General features: G+C 34.3%; 1 protein-coding gene across 3 annotated transcripts in view; it reads left to right on the top strand.

The window, feature by feature from the left end:
- Positions 1–18542, top strand: part of CHD1 (chromodomain helicase DNA binding protein 1) — a 77725-nt gene that overhangs the window by 15489 nt on the left and 43694 nt on the right. For all 3 annotated transcript variants that reach the window (XM_030325563.1, XM_030325571.1, XM_030325581.1), the window contains exons 3-10: positions 9400–9601; positions 10552–10659; positions 11688–11752; positions 14405–14554; positions 14684–14955; positions 16917–17142; positions 17600–17700; positions 17926–18104. In XM_030325563.1, coding sequence (XP_030181423.1) covers positions 9400–9601; positions 10552–10659; positions 11688–11752; positions 14405–14554; positions 14684–14955; positions 16917–17142; positions 17600–17700; positions 17926–18104 — 1303 coding nt within the window. The remainder of the gene's footprint in view (positions 1–9399; positions 9602–10551; positions 10660–11687; positions 11753–14404; positions 14555–14683; positions 14956–16916; positions 17143–17599; positions 17701–17925; positions 18105–18542) is intronic.

Below are 18542 nucleotides of genomic sequence, written 5' to 3'. Positions count from 1 at the left end.
CAGTTTACGTTTTATCAGTGTATCCTATAGCATTCCTTCCCTATCTTTCCAGAATCTAACCTACAGTTTCTTGACTTTGTCAGTCCATTCCTAGTCCTTTATCAGGGCCAGTTTCTTCTGTTGCCGATTTGATGGTAAGGGAAGCAGCTGCTCCTTGTTGCCATTTTCTTAGAAGATTATTTTATTCATTCTTCCTTTGTGTGCCATTGCAGACTTAGTTTCCAATTCCTGTGATAAAAAAGCAAAAAAATACTTGACTTTTTTTTCTTGTAATACAGAAGAATCTTCGTTTATTCACTTGAGAATATATTGTTTTCATGTACCCATTATAGGTCTTGGTGGTTTTTTTTTTAGTTTAAAGGACTGATTTGAGTGGAGAGTTGAGTGCAGATAAAGGAGGTGTTGCTATGCTGTCATATGCTAGGTTAAGCTAAAAGATTCTCCTAAAGTATTTCCTACCCACAAACATATGAAAATCTAAATAAAATAGTGCAAGTGGGCAAAAAATAGGCACACTGCTAAACTTCAAAGAAGACTTCATTGTGCCAGCAATAAAAAAGACCTCAAAGCCAGCATTAGGAGCAGTGAGCTCTGAGCAAACATGGCAGCACAGGGGTATTTGCAGGGGCTATGGGGTCTCTGGACAGCAGGGTGAGATTGGAATTGAAAATAAGTGTTTGACAATGGAATTAAGTCTCCTTAAAGTTGGGACCCTGTGTTGTATGGATAAATTAGAGTATAGTGATGAAGATATTTTGAAATCTGTGAAGAGCTACTTTGTTTTGTCTAAACTAGAGTATAAATGAGAGAAAGGACCATAGGGTCCAAGCCGATAACATAAATGAATGAAGTTGTCTGAATATAAGACACTTGTTTGTGGGAGGTGACCAGTGAAGGTCATGCAGAAATTTGGTGATTATGTGCATCATTGGAAGGAACCAGTGCTACTTGGATATAGACAATTGTGACCATGTGGGAAATAGATTCAGTGTTCTAGATTTTCTGTGTCCTCAAAATTATTTCCCTCAAACAATTTTATTTTTATTTTTTTACATTTATTTATTTATTTATTTATTTATTTATTTCTATTTGAGAGAGAGAGAGCACGTGAGAAGGGGAGAGGGGCAGAGAGTGAGAGAATCTAAGCAGGCATGGGGAACCTAACGCAGGGCTTGATCCCACGATCCTGGGATCATGACCTGAGCTTAAAATCAAGAGTTGGACGCTCAACTAACTTTACCACCCAGGCACCCCTCCTCCAAACAATTTTAAATTAGATGACTTAGAGAAAGAAAAAAATCTGAAAGAAGAAAAGTAGAGGCAGAGAAACCAGGAGGAAGGAACAAGACAACTTTGAAAGACTTAGGCTTATGATATTTTGAATAAAAAGCCAAGAGGTGGTAGTACTGTTTACTTACATATTTTTAGAGTCTGTTAGAGTCCTAGAAAGTAGGGGTAGAATTAAGTAAAATACCCAGGCAATACAACTATCTTAATCATGTACCACTGCCAGAAATCTTGCTAGGTGTCTTATGTAATCTGGGGGTGGAGATTTAGATTAACTTGATTGGAGAAGTGAGGGATGAGTAAAGTAGGAGCACTAAGGAATAGTGCAGAAAAGTTGCAAAAATAGTACCAAGAAATTCTTTATATACCCTTTGCTCAGATTTGCTACTTTAACTTTTTGCCTTTATATTTATATATGTGATGTATATGTAATACGTATTTATTTTTCCTGAATTGTTTAAGAGCACATTGGAAAAACCATGCCACTTTACACTTTAGAATATATGTATTCCAAGAATATAGGCATTCCCTTACATAAGGCATGTATAGTTATTAAATTTACATTGATGGAATAATCTTCAGTCAGTAGTGAGTTTGGTCAATCCTAGTCATCTTTCCATATAGAGTCCAGTCTGAGATCACATATTGTATTTGGCTGTCATGTCTCTTTAATCTCCTTTAATCTGGAACACTTCCTTTTTGTTTTTCATGGCATTAGTATTTTGAAGATGATAGGCTAGTTATTTTATAAAATATATTTCTTAATTTGGGCTTGTCTTCTATTCACTTCGGGTTAGATCCAAGTAATGCATCCCATACCACATGCATCCCTGGCTGGAGTACTGTGTAAGTGGTGATATATCTTTCTCAGATATATCTGGAGGCTCATGTTGCCTGTTGGTCCCTATTCACTATGTTTGTTTTGATTACCAGGACAGGGTGGTTTCTGGTTTTTCATCTGGTTTCTCATTTATCAGTTACACCAGAAAACAATTTCTAAGAAGACACCTTGAGACTGTGCAGGTATCTTACTCATCAAACTCTATCCCTAGATTTAGTGTCTCTTGATGATTCTCGCCCAAACTAGTATTTCTATGGTGATTGAAAATGGTAATTTTCTAACACTGCTCTCCTGGCCGTATTGACCAATTGGTGGTCAGAGCCCTATCAGAGCCCTCCACTGTCTTTCTTTCTGCCTGTCTGCCTACCTACCTACTTATTATCAGCATGGACTTGAGGATTCCTGTTTTATTTACTGGGTAGTAACCTTTGATGGACTGTTTCTATGCTTAGGTCAGATTTGCCAATGAAAGCTTCTTCAAGTTGGCTCCTATGTCCTGTTTTGTTTGTTTGTTTGTTTGTTTGTTTTTTCCTGTTCTTTTGAAATGCCTCCATTTCTTTCTTTTTTCTTCTTTCTTTCTTTCTTTCTTTCTTTCTTTCTTTCTTTCTTTCTTTCGCTTTTGGGTATAGCAGGATAGTTTAGGTTCGTCTTGTACTTTCCCTGTCTCTAGAACCTGCCATTTTTCAAAGCACTCCCAGTTTATTTAAGTGTGGAATAGTACTTAGCTATCAGGATCTGGGTGCTAGGCGATTATAAAATTTGAAACTTTAAAGGGATATGTTTACATTGGTTGATAAGTAGCAAATCAAAACATATGCTGTCATAAATACAAAAAGATGTATGCAGTGGGCCATGTTTTTAGGCTTGGAAGCAAAGCATATTCATCTTTGAGGGACAAAGTGAAACTGTGATACATCTACAAAATGGAGTATGTGTAGTTGCATAAAGGGAGAGGAAACAAATCTGCTGTGGAATGATCTCCAGAATACAATGTATATATATCATTTAAGAGTGTAAATATGTTAATGATTTTTTATGAAAGAGGAGATATATACAAATATATCCTTATTCATAATTTGCTTATATTGAAGAAAAGGGAAAGTACATTTAGAACTTTAAAAAAGAACTATAGGGGGAGACGACATAGTGTAGAGGAGACAAAGATGGAAAGTAGATTTTGACTTTAACTTCTGTAGCCCTCACATTGGATCCAAGTAGATAACAAAGCAAAATTAAATCAAAATGAGTAAAAAGCAGTATCTAAAATGAAGAAAGGCAAATGATCCTAAGTAACCAAATTGGTGGCTCTACAGCAATAAATTATTTCAGTTGTTTTAAAGCAATAATTTGATTCTAGGATTATTCTTGGGACAAAGGAATTTTAAGAGATTTTAACATTTAGTAATCATTAATAAGGTATCATTTTGGAGCTATTATGTACATTCTAAGATAAGGAAATAAATAATTTTAATGTCATTTGGAACAAAGAAACTCAACCCAAGTGATACTATAAATATATAACCGAAAAAATAAAAACCTACAAATTTAAATTGGAAATGTTAGTATAAATTCTTAATGCATTGTCTTTAAAAATGTATGTTACTAGTTCATTCCATTAAAAACAATCTTAAAAACAGTGACCAATCCCATAGTAATAGAGTCACCTAGTACTCAGATTGCAGTTTAAGTTGTAATCTAAACAAAAGCATTTTGATGAAATGGCTGAATTATATTCTGAAGCAGGAAATACACAAGGTGAGCCTGGTTCATCTTGTCAGACAAGAAAGTAAGGAAGCTATCAAAGACTACTTGAGGTCTTGTCAAAAGGACTCTGGAACTAATAAAGTATTTCCTGTGGGCTAAAGATGGGACAGTTTGAACGTCAAGAATGATATAGTGGATTAAAACTTATCAAAGAATTCAAAACCATGAGTTCATGAGACATAAAAACTATTGGTCAACTTTGAAAAGATGCTAGCAACTTAACTCACTTTCAAAACTAACAAATATAAGGAAAACAAATAAAAATGGCTTTCAGGTATGAACTGTACCTCAAGGTTAACAAACATGAGGGAAAGTTAATTAATAAATAAATGGTATAACAGGTAAGTGAAGAATGGTGTATTACCATTTTACTGCCTCTAAATAAATAGATGATAAAGCCATATGATCAGTGGCTGCTAAAAAATTAGGTGTAGAGGTTATAGGGAACTGTGTAATGGATGGATAAGGCTGAAAATGCCACAGCTAAAATTTATCTTTACTTAAAAAGAGACAACCAAACTTCAGTTTCTTCTAAGTCCACAACAACTCTTTAAAAATATTTTTGCTAAAAGAAAAGCTGAAGTTGAATCTGAACCTCTTGTTCTAACAGTTTACAAGAAATACAGGGACCAGAAAAATATGTTAATACCACAGAGTTACAGTAAGCAAAATCTGAAAAAGCAGAAACAACGACCTAATTTTTTCCACAAAATAAATTGCAAGGGAATGCAAAAAGGAAGAGGGAACTGTCACATTAAGAAGACTTAAAGAGTTAGAGAAAACAAAACAAAACAAAACATGATTTTACTCATCTATGGAATTTAAGAAACAAAACAAATGAGCAAAGGGGGAAAAAAAGGCAAACCAAAAAACAGACTTTTAACATAGAAAACAAACTGATGGTTACCAGAAGAGGTCAGGTGGGAGGATGCGTGAAATAGGTGATGGAGATTAAGGAGTACCCTTGTGATGAGCACAGGTGATGTATGGAAGTGTTAAAGCACTCTGTTGTACACCTGAAACTAATACTACACTGTATGTTAACTAGAATTTAAATAAAAACTTAAAAAAAAAAGATGCAAGTGCAATGTGTGAACCTTTAATGTTCAGGAGTAACTCATGCTTTAAAGGTATAGTACTGTTTTTTTGGATATTTAAAAATAGTGTTCATTTATAATACTTTAATACTTAAATATTTATGGATACAAGTTTAGAGTGCCTGAGATGTGTGTCTTTGGGAAGCTAGATTGTTTGAAACAAGATTGGTAAGAGTTGGTAATTGTGAAGCTGGTTTTTAGATATATGGTAATTCATTCTATTGCTCTCTTGTTTATATTTGAAGTTGAGTATAAAAATAAGCCCAAAAAAAGACTTTAATTTGAATTGCTCTTTTATTTTTTAAATGCTGTGTTTCTATTTAATTTACTTTAAGAAACAATATAATTTTATCAAAGTGCCTATAAACTTAATGGTGAATTTTCTTGTGTACATTGAGAAAGATGAGGAAAAGAATTCAGTGTTTCTAGTAACTACTGCTTTATTGTTACTGTGCTAGTGAGATTTAATATAAATAATAAGGATAATTCTTAAGTGGCTTATGTTGTTTAAAAAGTTACTGGTATTGGTTATTACCTAAATAAATAAAATGTTAGAGCTCAGCAGTATTTCTTGTAGGCAGATATAATTGTGACTTTTATACAGGAATTCTAACCCATGTATCTTGGATTTATGTGTAAATCCATCTACCCATCATTTTTAAAAAATGTTTATTTATTTATTTTGAGAGAAATAGAACACATGTATGTGTGTGTTTGAGTGAGGGAGGGGCAGAGAAAGAGGAGAAAGAGAATCCCAAGCAGATACCACACTGTCCATGTGTGCAGAGCCCATTGCAGGGCTCCATCCCATGAAGTGTGAAATCAGGACCTGAGCCAAAATAAAGAGTTGGACACCTAACTGACTGAGCCCCCCAGGTGTCTCCCCCCTCCCTATTTTTTTTTTTATTTTAGAGCATGAGTAGGGGAGAGGGACAGAAGGAGAGAGAATCTTAAGCACACTCCACACTTAGTTTGGAGCCTGACGCAGGGCTGGATCCCATGACCCTGGGATCATGACCTCAGCTGAAATCAAGAGTTGGTTGCTTAATCAACTGAGCCACCCAGGCGCCCCACCCATCAAACATATTGAGTTCTTTGTTTGGTGTAAAGGGCAACAAGTAAAAATCTCAACACTCTAGGAACATATGATATGATAGAATATTAAAGATGAGATACCAAAAAAAAAAAAAAGCCATGAAAGAAAGCAGAACTACAGTGATCATTGCATAGTGTACTCACAGCCAAGATAGTAGTAGTATGTATACAATGTTTTGGGAGTGCTGAGGGAGGATACCTAATTTACAGTTGGTTTGGGAATACTCTGGAGTCAGGAGAGATTTGTTGGAGAAGTGCCTCGGAGATGAGGCTCAAGTAGGAATTATATAGTGAGGGAAAAAAGAGAAGTACTTGTACAAAAGCAGGAAGTGGAAAGAGAAACCGGCTCTCAGAATTACAAATAGTTTACCATTTGTAGAACTAAAGGTGTAAGTGGCTGGAAATAGGTTGGCAAAGACAGATTCTTGAAAGGCCTCATAGTACTTGCACTTTATTATAGAAACACTGAAAACTTTAAAAAAAAAAAAAAAAAGAGGGCCATGCCCAGACTTTTATTCTGGAAAGAGCATCTTATAGCAGTGAGCTGAAACAGAATTACTTTATTAGGGAAACATTAGTCACCGATTTTAGCTCATAATTTTATGTCTCAATATAGATATTTTTTCCTAAACCTGTGTCAATTTTTCTTGAAATTTTTAGGATTTTCTTTTTAAAAAACTTATGTAAAACATATACATGGTTTGAATCTGATGATTTATTTCAGACCTTGTTCCCTCTACTCTTCCCTCTGTCCCGCCCTCTGTAGTTAACCATTTTTAACTTAATTGTTGGTTTATCTTGCCGTTATTCCCTTTTTTAAAAATATAGGCAAATATGTATGTTTTTCCATTATACAAAGGAAGCATAGTATAAAACACTGTTTTTGAATTTTGGATTTTTTTTAATTAAAAAAAATTAATTTTTAATCTTTATTTATTTTTAAGAGACAGAGTGTGAGTAGGGGAGGAGCAGAGAGAGAGGGAGACACAGAATCCAAAGCAACTCCAGGCTCTGAGCTGTCAGCACAGAGCCCGACGTGGGGCCGGAACCCACGAACCGGGAGATCATGACCTGAGCCAAAGTCAGACGCTCAACCGACTGAGCCACCCAGGCTCATGTATTTTTTTTTTTTTTTTTAATTTAACTATATCCTGGAGATTGTTCTGTGACAGTATGTAAGATATTTCTTACTTAATCTTTGTATATATTCTTAATCCTACAAAAAGCAACTAAATAAAATAAATTCTTTGTGCTTCTAATGCATAAGGTGAAGACATTCTATAATAAATCTGTGTCATTAGAGTAACCTAGATTCAGGCTGTTTGCTTTTATCTCCAGCCAGAACTACTTCTACCTGAAGAGTATGAAAGGAAATATTCCTACTTTCACTTAGAGTTTTGTTATATTAACAAGGAATTTTGACCAGCCATTCATCTGGAATGGCTAATCAAGACATAATCAAGAATATAGGCCCATGATAGTCCCCCAAATTCAGTCATTCTCATGTGTCTGCTTTTCAAGTATCTATTGAGCACCCTCATTGTGTAAGGTGCTATTGTTAGGTACTCTGGAAAAAAATAAATGGTATCCTCGAGAAGCTTACAAGAAATCACAGAGATACCCCTCTGCTTAATACTCCTTTTCTATCAACTGCACTTTTTTCTCAGTGTTCCCCAATTACTTTTGTTAGACTTGGTTGTATCTTCAGTGCTCCCCATACGCCTGGATCTGTTATCTTAAAAATCGCACAGAACAGCATTTATTGGTGTATATGACTGTCTCTCCATACCAAGTTAGAGGTTCTTTTAATGGTAAAACTTAGTCTTTCCCAGTCTAATAACATACCTCTTACTAAAATTTATTGGGTAAGTGAGTTATCTCTTAGTGGGTTAATGGAGAAACAAAATTCTGTGTCAGGAAAAATATCTTCTTACTATTCTTGCTGAAATTTCTCAGAAGGGACCTGAGTAAAATATGGGTAAGTGGGGTTTGTTGTTTGCTTATTTATTAATTAAAATGCATTGTGTTGTTTTTGATCTCTGAGCCATGTGACCATTGGTTAGAAATTGTGGCAAAAGTGATCTTAGTATCACAGCCTTTAAAAGGCAAATTTTGCTTACTGTTTTCTGTGAAGAAAAACATTTATTCCTCTAGATTCCCAGATTTTAAAAATATGCATATGTTCACACTTTGAGCATTTTGATTTATATCTAACTTTTGGAATCAAAAGTCTTCTTTCATATTTTTATGTCTGTGTTTCCATGTGAATACTAAACTCCTTGCTCTAGAAAAGGAGATATTACTTTTATAAATGAATTACTTTTAATATTGCAATCTATTTCCCTAGAGTAATACCTCCATCTGGTGGTATTTCTGAAAATTACAGCAGAGGACATGAAGTTGAATTTAGCTGTGTTGTGTATACACAAGCTATATTACCTGTCGTTTGTCATAAAGTCTGGTGAAATTATATCAAAAGCTGAGTCTACTGTGTGTGTAAAAAATTTAATGCCCTAGTTTTCAACAATTCATATGTAAATACTTTGTGAATAAACGGCCTTGGAAATAATAGTAATTTACACAATCACCTGTTTAGGCCAGACCATTTCTAGGTTACTTTGGACTGAAAATTAGTATTAGGAAAAAAGGTAGTTTCTCAGTGAACTGTTAATTGTTTTCATAAGTGTATATACAGAGTTTAAGAAAGATTGTGAGAATTTACTATTATTTCATATTTACTGCTGTGGAACCATGACAGATTCAATGATTTCTTCAGAGAAGCAATTACTGATTCTATCTTTCAGTAAATTGTATTTGATCATAGCTTAATATCAATAAATTATTTTCCCCTGGAATGAAAGAACATAGATATAAATTTGAAAATAAGTAGAAGCTACAAATTTTTTTCTACCTGTGACTGTGAGAATTTTCAGGATGTGTATCCTTTTTTTTCCACACAATTTCTACATTATATTTACTATGGTTAAATATTAAATAGCCTTTTAAGGATAAGGATTATGCCTTCAATTTCTTGTTTTCCCAAGTTCGTAGCCCAGAATTCTGTAATTTGATAGATTTTGCTCATTATCTTTGAGAAAGATTGTGGTCTGATTGCTTATGTTTTTGCCAAAATTGTACTAAATTTATCAAGTATGTCAGTTACTATAGATTAACATCAATTCTTTTTTCTATTTGTTTGGCTGTAGAAAGTTGAAATATGAAATACAATTTAATGCTTTGGGGCTTTCTGCTGACTTAAGGAAAATTAAATTCCTAATAAATTTTGGTTGAAATCTGTTTATTTTCAAATTGTAGCCAGTCGGATGATGATTCTGGGTCAGCTTCAGGCTCTGGATCTGGTTCAAGTTCTGGAAGCAGTAGTGATGGAAGCAGTAGCCAAACAGGTAGCAGTGACTCTGAATCTGGATCTGAATCGGGCAGTCAGTCAGAGTCTGAGTCAGACACTTCCCGAGAAAACAAAGTCCAAGCAAAACCACCGAAAGTTGATGGAGCTGAGGTAATAAATACAATATCCTGAAAGGTAGATTTCTTGTACTAATTTGGGAAAATTTATAACAGTGGTTTATAGCATTCTTAATCTAGCTTTTAGAAAACATTAATTTTAAACGTTGAAATTACTTTCAGTGATTCTTAAACTTGTGGTTAAATATCTCAAAAATGGTTAATTGGCTTGGAAGAGAAGCTGTCAAGCAAGTACAAAATAAACACAAATACAACTTTCTAAGGCATAAACTGAATTTCATAAATAGTTATTGTTTCATGGATAAAAATGAAAGGCTTTGTGAGGTCTTTCTGTTAATCTCAGTGTGTCTGATCTTTCAAGATCTTCAAAGGAGATACTTTGTTGCTAATAGGCGAATCTAATCGATTTGCTTCCTTGAAGATACTTGGTAGAGTAGGCTAAGGGTCCCTCTGAACAAAGCTTCTTTAAGATTTACTAAAACCTGTCTATACCTCATAATAGAATACAGTAGTGTTACTTAGAGTACCAGTCATGATAAGATGGTTGGGCCAGGATATACATTAACACACTTCTTTTATGGAGGCAATCTTGGTATCTAATAAATAAAAAGTTCGTTGAACTGAAACTGCTTAGTGACATAGTTGATTTGCATTTTGACACAAGCTCTTCATCTTCACATCAATTAAAAAACTAGGCACTTTTTGAGTAGCACTGGTGTCACATATTGTCACATTGTTTTTTGAAAATAATATTCCACATCAAAGAATATGTTGATTAATATTGTTTGTCTCAGCACACCATAAGTTTTTTTATATGCAACTAAGGTCAGAAGTTTAATTGCTATAATACCATATTACATACAATGTAAGGAAAATAGTCTGAATTTATTATTTGGAGGCAGTGAAAATGTTCAGTAATTTAACCTTGTTAAAATTTTTTTCAAAACTTCATCCTTCACTAGTTCATATTTCTTTTTATGATAGTTTTGGAAATCTAGCCCTAGTATTCTGGCTGTTCAGAGATCTGCAATGCTCAAGAAGCAGCAGCAGCAGCAGCAGCATCAAGCTTCATCTAATAGTGGATCAGAAGAGGTGAGTTTTCATTATGAAAGCTCTTATTTTAAAAGTAGATATAATGTGCCATCATTTAATTAGGTGTAGATATTTATGAAATTATTAGAAATAGTAAATGTTTTGAAAGGATAAGGAAATAACTATGTTTAAGTATATGTATCAAGAGCCTCGAAATATCAATATACTGTTATCCAATAATTCCAATTTTAGGAATTAATTCAAAATAACCAGTGAAAGTGTATGTGCATTTGTGCATCACAGCAAAACTGGAAATAAACTAAATGTGAATACTATGTGCACAGATCTACACATTTGTCTATTAAACCATATTTGTTACTCATATTGAATAACAGAATTCTCAATATGTTTTTAAAAATACAGGCTACAGCTTTAAACAGTATAGTTCCTATGCACACAGAAGCAACACCTGCATATTTGCATGGAAACATTTAGGAAGAACTATATCAAAAGCTGTCTAGGGGCACCTAGGTGCCTCAGTCGGTTAAGCATCCGATTTTGGCTCAGGTCATGATCTTGTGCCTGGTGGGTTTGAGCCCTGCATCATGCTCTGTGCAGACAGCTCAGTGCCTGGAGCCTGCTTCAGATTCTGTCTCTCTCTCTCTCTCTCTCTGTCTCTGCCCCTCCCCTGCTCATGTTCCGTGTCTCTCTCTTTCTCTCAAAAATAAATAAATGTTAAAAAAAAAAAATTAAAAGAAAAAAAGCTAATGGGGAAGAAAAATACTGAATCAAAATTTGACATACCAACAATTAGAATTCCTTTTGAAGGCCATACTAAGCAACAATAATGGTCTCTAAAGATAGTAGATTGTAATGTTTTCTTAATTTCAGTGGCTGTTATAAATTTGTAATAAAGATGTTATTAATTACTTTATGTGCTAATGATATAAATATAACATGGGAAAAAAGCTCTACAGTTAGTGTTATTAGCAAAGTGAATGTTAAATAGTATGACAAGCAAAAATTTGATATCATGGTCAAATTCTAATCATTAATAACATTAACCCTGGTTTTTTTTTTCTCTGTAGGATTCTTCCAGCAGTGAAGATTCTGATGACTCATCAAATGAAGTCAAAAGGAAAAAACATAAAGAGTATGTTATTTTGTTCAACTGATCATTTTCATACCAGGAAGACCCTATTGATTTTGTGTTTCTTTTATGAAAAATTATTGCCAAAAGTAGACTTTTGTAAATTCTTGGCTCATGACATTTTATTAGGTTAATTTAAACCATTAATCCATAACATTTATCTTTCTGTGAGGACCTGAGATTTTTTTTGTGCCACTTGTTTATTGTCTGTGATCCCTCTCTCCAGAGGGGTGTTTTTAAACTCGAGAGATCCGGGGGTGCCTGGGTGGCTCAGTCGGTAAAGCGTCCGACTTCGGCTCAGGTCATGATCTCATGGTCCATGAGTTCGACCACCGCGTCGGGCTCTGTGCTGACCGCTCAGAGCCTGGAGCCTGCTTCAGATTCTGTGTCTCCCTCTCTGTCTGCGCCTCCCCTGTTCATGCTCCGTCTGTGTCTCAAAAATAAATAAACATTAAAAAAAAAAAAACAAAACTCGAGAGATCCGCCTAGTCATAGTATCAGAAAATATTAATAACTTGGGAAACCTACATAGAAATGTAGGACCAGTGGATGATGAATACTGGGTATTTCTGTTAAATTTATGTTAATAGCTATCTTACTTTTAATCTGCACGTGAAATTTGCTTTCCTGTAGAACTCATTTAGAGACTCACTATAATTTCCTCAAGATCTTGACCTGGAACGTGTTTGAGTACTTCAGATTTTCACTTATTTAGATGGTCTGGGTTTTTTTTGTTTTTTGTTTTTAAGTTTATTTATTTATTTTGAGAGAGTGTGTATGTACATGCATGAGAAGGTAAGGGGCAGAGAGGGAGAGAGAAGGAGAGAGAGAATCCAAGCAGGCTCCATTCTGTGAATGCAGAGCTTGATGTGGGGCTCAATCCCATGAACCATGAGATCATGACCTGAGCCAAAATCAAGAGTCAGACACTCAACCGACTAAACAATCCGTGTGCTCTCGGTCTGAGTTGTTTTCTCCCTTGTTTTGTCAAAAATAATGTTCCATTGTCTGTGTCTTATTTTTCTACTTTCCTTGGCTGTCCTGCAGTTTTACTTTGGTATATCTACCTTTGGATTTGTTATTTATTTGTTCCACTTTATTCACTCCTGTTATACATCTTTTAACATGAAGATTCCTATCTTTTATTAGTTTCTGAAAATCCAGTCATTGTATCCCTGGACATTTTCTCATTTTGTAAATATCCCTGGTACTACTTTAATATGTATCTTTTTTACTGGATTGTGTCTGTGGTAGATATCTATTGGATTATCCATCTTCTGTGTAAATCTTACTGTATCATGTTTTTTATCCCTTTATTGCTGTGTTACATCCTGGCTAATTTCCTCAGATCTGTCTACTGGTTTACTAGAAGTTTACTAGTTTACCTTTTCAACTACTGTGTCTCATCAGCTCTATAACTCTTCCACTGAGTTAGTAATTTCGAAACTTGGCATAGGTGCAGGCAAGGACTATTTTTAAAACTAGTGATTTGGGATGATGGGTAGGTTTGGTTAGGTATAAAGGTCATAATGTGTATTATAAAAAATATGGAGACATTTTCATATATTTTACCTATCTGTTGCTATTTCTAGTGTGCATACTCTGAAAATATCTCAAGATAAAAAAGGGATTACTTCCCTGTTACGGTTTTACCATGAACCAGATTTTATCATATGTGCTTGCTTATGGAACCCTTAGCATAGTCATAATTGATGCTTGAGGTACAGAGCAGTGGAGTAGAAGAGTAGCTGTGAGACTAGTTAGGGCATATATATAAGAATTTAATGTGTATCTTCCACTTGAAGTTGATATTATAGCAGAATATTAATGTGTACATCCAGTAATTTTTCTCTACATGTTTACTAGAATTAAATAGACTGAGTATAGACTCAAATTAGCAATAAAGCTAAGATAATAATTGAATGTTGGTTAAAATGCACTAGTTTTTTTTCTTTATTACATTTTTCTATACTGAGTATATTTTAGGTTTCTTTATGAACATGTATTTAAAAATAAGTTTCAGAGTGTATTTTTTTTTAAGTTATTTATTTTGAGAGAGGGAAAGCGAGCGTATGTAAGGAAGGGGCAGAGAGAGGGAGAGAGAGGGAATCCCAAGAAGATTCCTCACTGTCAGCGCAGAGCCCAATGTGGGGCTCAGACCCATGGACAATGAGATCGTGACCTGAGCTGAAGTCCGATGCTTAACCAACTAAGCCACCTAGGTGCCAAGAGTGTATATTTTTAAAAATCAGTCTCCAGAAAATTAAAATGAAAGAGATTAGAATCTTTTTTTTTTTTTGAGAGAGCAAGTATAATTATACAGGATTTTCAAAATTAAACCCTGTGACTCTTTAAATTATCTTTCCATGTTTTCATTCGTAGTGATAATCAGAATAACATTTACTTATTTGCCACTCATTGAGGTATAACTAAATGATTAACAAAACCCTGGAGTTATAGGAGAACTGTATGAAGAATATTTTCCAGCATTTTTTTTATTCTACACACATTTTAATATGTTAGTGTAAATGAAAGCAATTTTTTTTATATTAACTAAAACATAATTTATTTGATTTTTTTTGTACTTTCATAAGAGGTAAAATGTGCTATACGATATAAGGATAAATAAACATACTTTGTATATTCTGTATACAGTGAAGATTGGCAAATGTCTGGGTCAGGATCTCCATCTCAATCTGGCTCAGATTCAGAATCTGAAGAAGAAAGAGATAAAAGCAGTTGTGATGAAACAGAATCTGATTATGAGCCAAAAAACAAAGTTAAAAGCAGGAAACCTCAAAATAGGTAAGTATAGTTCTCAATTTCACGCTGGAAATTGTTGGTTACAGAGATACTCCTTTTGTATATAGTGTCGCATGTCTTGTTTTATGCCATTGTTTCTGTAAAACACCTCTATCTCTTGGTCTTCCTTAGATCTAAGGCAAAAAATGGAAAGAAAATTCTTGGACAAAAAAAGAGACAGCTTGATTCATCTGAGGAGGAGGATGATGAAGAAGATTATGATAATGATAAAAGAAGTTCTCGTCGCCAAGCAACTGTCAATGTTAGCTATAAAGAAGATGAAGAAATGAAAACAGATTCCGATGACCTACTGGAAGTCTGTGGAGAGGATGTTCCTCAACCTGAGGAAGAGGAATTTGAAACAATAGAACGTTTTATGGATTGCCGGATTGGGAGAAAAGGAGGTATTTTCTTAAAAAACCTATTTATTTGATTATTTCAGTGATATTTACTAGAGTAAATAAAGTATTTCTTTTTTTTTTTTTTTTTATTTAAAAAAATTTTTTTTTTCAACGTTTATTTATTTTTGGGACAGAGAGAGACAGAGCATGAACGGGGGAGGGGCAGAGAGAGAGGGAGACACAGAATTGGAAACAGGCTCCAGGCTCTGAGCCATCAGCCCAGAGCCCGATGCGGGGCTCGAACTCACGGACCGCGAGATCGTGACCTGGCTGAAGTCGGACGCTCAACCGACTGCGCCACCCAGGCGCCCCAATAAAGTATTTCTTGAAGTTATTTCAGTTTTGAAAGTCAAGAGGGTGGCTTTTCTTCTGTTTTACTTGTTATAAACTATACTTTTCTTAGCCTGAGTATTTTCTCCCCACAAAATGATCCATTTAACCTCACTTGACCTTACTTGATTTACTGCAGATAATTAGAAAAAATTTTAACCTGTGTATCAGAGTTTTTCTGTTATACCTAAATAATAGGTGTTACTTAGGTACTTTCAACTTTACAAATGGTTTGGTTATTTCAGAATGTTTTTATGTAGGTTATTTTTAGTTATCTTGACATGCATTTTTTTTCTTTTCGGTTTTATTGAGATATGACGTAGAACATTGTATAAGTTTAAGGTGGACAGCATAATGACTTACATATATTGCAAAATGATTACCGCATTAAGTTTAGTTTCTATTTATCCATCATTTCATATAGGTAGAATAAGAAAAAAAATTTGTTATGATAATTTAGAATCTGTTCTCTGAGCAGCTTTTAAATATACCATATAGCAGTGTTAACTATGGTCATTATGTTGTACTTTATATCTCCAGTACTTACTTATTTGTCTTATAACTGGAAGTTTGTATGCATCTACATCATTATCCCCCCCGCCCCGTTGCCCCCCCAACCTACATCCACTCGCTGCCTCTATTAACTACAGTTCTGATCTCTTTTTCTATGAGGTTTTGTTTGCTTTAAATTACGTGTATAAGTGAGATTATACAGTGTTTGTCTTTGACATTTCACTTGGAGTAATGCCCTCAGTGGTATTCTACATTGTTGCAAATGTCAGGATTTCCTTCTTTTTTGTAGCTGAATAGTATTCTATCATATATCTATATCTATATCTATATCTATATCTATATCTATATCTATATCTATATCTCTACGTATATCACATTTTCTTTATCTTTTTGCCTGTTGATGGATACTTAGGTTGTTTCTATGTCTTCGCTATTATAAATAAAGCTGCATTGAACATGAGGGCTGCAGATATCTCCAACATAATGACTTTGGACATGGCAGTTTTTAAAGATGATTTTTCATTATTTGTAGTTATCAGGCTTCCAGTCATAAGTTGTTATAAATTGCTGTATGATCTTAGGTGTGTCACTGACTTTTAACCTTGTTTTTTCTAATTTTAAAACTGAGGAGATTAAATTAGATATTTCTGTTCTAAAATGCAGAGTTTCTTTTATGTATGTGCAATGCAATTTTACTTAAATTCTTGTACCCTGATATTTTGCCTATTTAAAAGAGAACTGGGGTGCCTGGGTGGTTCAGTCGGTTGGGCTACAGACCTCGGCACCAGATAATGGTGAGGCATGTGGGTGGCTCAGTCGGTTAAGTGTCCGACTTTGGCTCAGGTCATGATCTCACGGTTCATGGGTTTGAGCCCCACGTCGGGCTCTGTGCTGACAGCTCAGAGCCTGGAGCCTGCTTCATATTCTGTGTCTCCACCTCTCTGCCCCTCCCTTGCTTGTGCTGTGTCTCTCTCAAAAATTAATAAACATTAAAAGAAAAACATTAACAAAATAAAATTAAAAAAAAAAGAATATATTTTTCTATTTATATTGAATTTTTGAGTTGAAGGAAATAAGCTTATAACTGAATTATATGGAATGTATTGTGCTTTCTTTTTCAGCTACTGGTGCTACTACAACCATCTATGCAGTTGAAGCAGATGGTGACCCAAATGCAGGATTTGAAAAAAACAAGGAACCAGGAGAGATCCAGTATTTAATTAAATGGAAAGGATGGTCCCATATCCACAATACTTGGGAGACAGAAGAAACCCTTAAGCAGCAGAATGTTAGAGGAATGAAAAAATTGGATAATTATAAGAAAAAAGATCAGGAGACAAAAAGATGGTAAGTGTTTTATATTACACTTAATTTTTTAGCAGTTCAAAGGTTATTACTAGAGTTTTGTTAATAAGGAATACATAGTCAAGAATCCAGTAATAACCTAAAATAATTATTTATAGACTTATTGTATTGCATCTCAAGGTAAAACTTTTTAGAAACAGCCATATCTAAATTTCTCCTTGGTGACGGTCATATAGAATGTGTGTCATATATAATGTAAATATATATGCGTGTAATGTAAATATAATATAATATATAATGTAAATATAGCTTACACATTTTTAAAATTAAAAATTAATGATGCTTCACTTTATTTCTATTTCAATTACTTCCTTATTCAACTGAGTCATATTTAGATGAGTGGCAAAATGGGAGATTTTGTGCTATAGAGAGTGTGGGGGGGAATGGGTTATTTAGAGGAGATTTTTAAGTCTAATTCTGGATTAAAATAATTTTTCAGGTTGAAAAATGCTTCTCCAGAAGATGTGGAATATTATAATTGCCAGCAAGAACTTACAGATGATCTACACAAACAGTATCAAATAGTGGAACGAATAATTGGTTAGTAATAAATGATTCCAATTAAACTTTTATCTTTCCATGCTTGAAATCAGAAAAAATAAATAAATTTACCATTTATACAGCAAATACAGTAGCTTAGTCTTACTGTAATAGGGTAGTATAAACCAGATGGCTAATTTTTGCTTGTGGTGTTGTTTTACCAAAAATTAGTCCTTGGATAAAATTCATTGTAAAAATAAATAACTAACCTGATTTTTCTCACAGCTCATTCCAATCAGAAGTCAGCAGCTGGTTATCCCGATTATTATTGCAAATGGCAGGGCCTTCCATACTCAGAGTGCAGCTGGGAGGATGGAGCCCTAATTTCCAAAAAGTTTCAAGCATGCATAGATGAGTATTTTAGCAGGAATCAATCAAAAACCACTCCTTTTAAAGATTGCAAAGTGAGTATTGTTTGAAATTTGTAATTGTTGAGAATAGTATTTATGCATCATAAAAATATTACAAGCTCAAATAAAGAATGTATCCTGCCTGATTTCAGATAGGCTAAGAGAGAGAGAACTGCTTGGTTGGTAGGTCTTATAGGAAATGGTGTTCCTGTAATTGATATGTGGTCTTAGATGTGGCACTGTCTTCTGGCCCTGGTGAGTGAAACTACATCAGTAAGATGATAAATTGGTGGTGGTGTTGTGAGGAGCGGCTTGGGGAGACCAAATAGGAAAATTTCCTGAAAAATAGGTGTGTGTGTGTGTGTGTGTGTGTGTGTGTGTGTGTGTGTGTGTGTATATATATGCTTGGTTTAAAAGATAGTATTTTCTTTGAAGGTAGGAAAGAAAAAGAAGGATGTACCCATAGGAAAAAAGTTAGTACCTAAGATTACC

Source organism: Lynx canadensis, chromosome A1 (assembly GCF_007474595.2).
Source record: "Lynx canadensis isolate LIC74 chromosome A1, mLynCan4.pri.v2, whole genome shotgun sequence".
Classification (NCBI taxonomy): domain Eukaryota; kingdom Metazoa; phylum Chordata; class Mammalia; order Carnivora; family Felidae; genus Lynx; species Lynx canadensis.
Note: the sequence above shows the minus strand (reverse complement) of the source record. Positions and strands in the feature narration are given on the sequence as shown.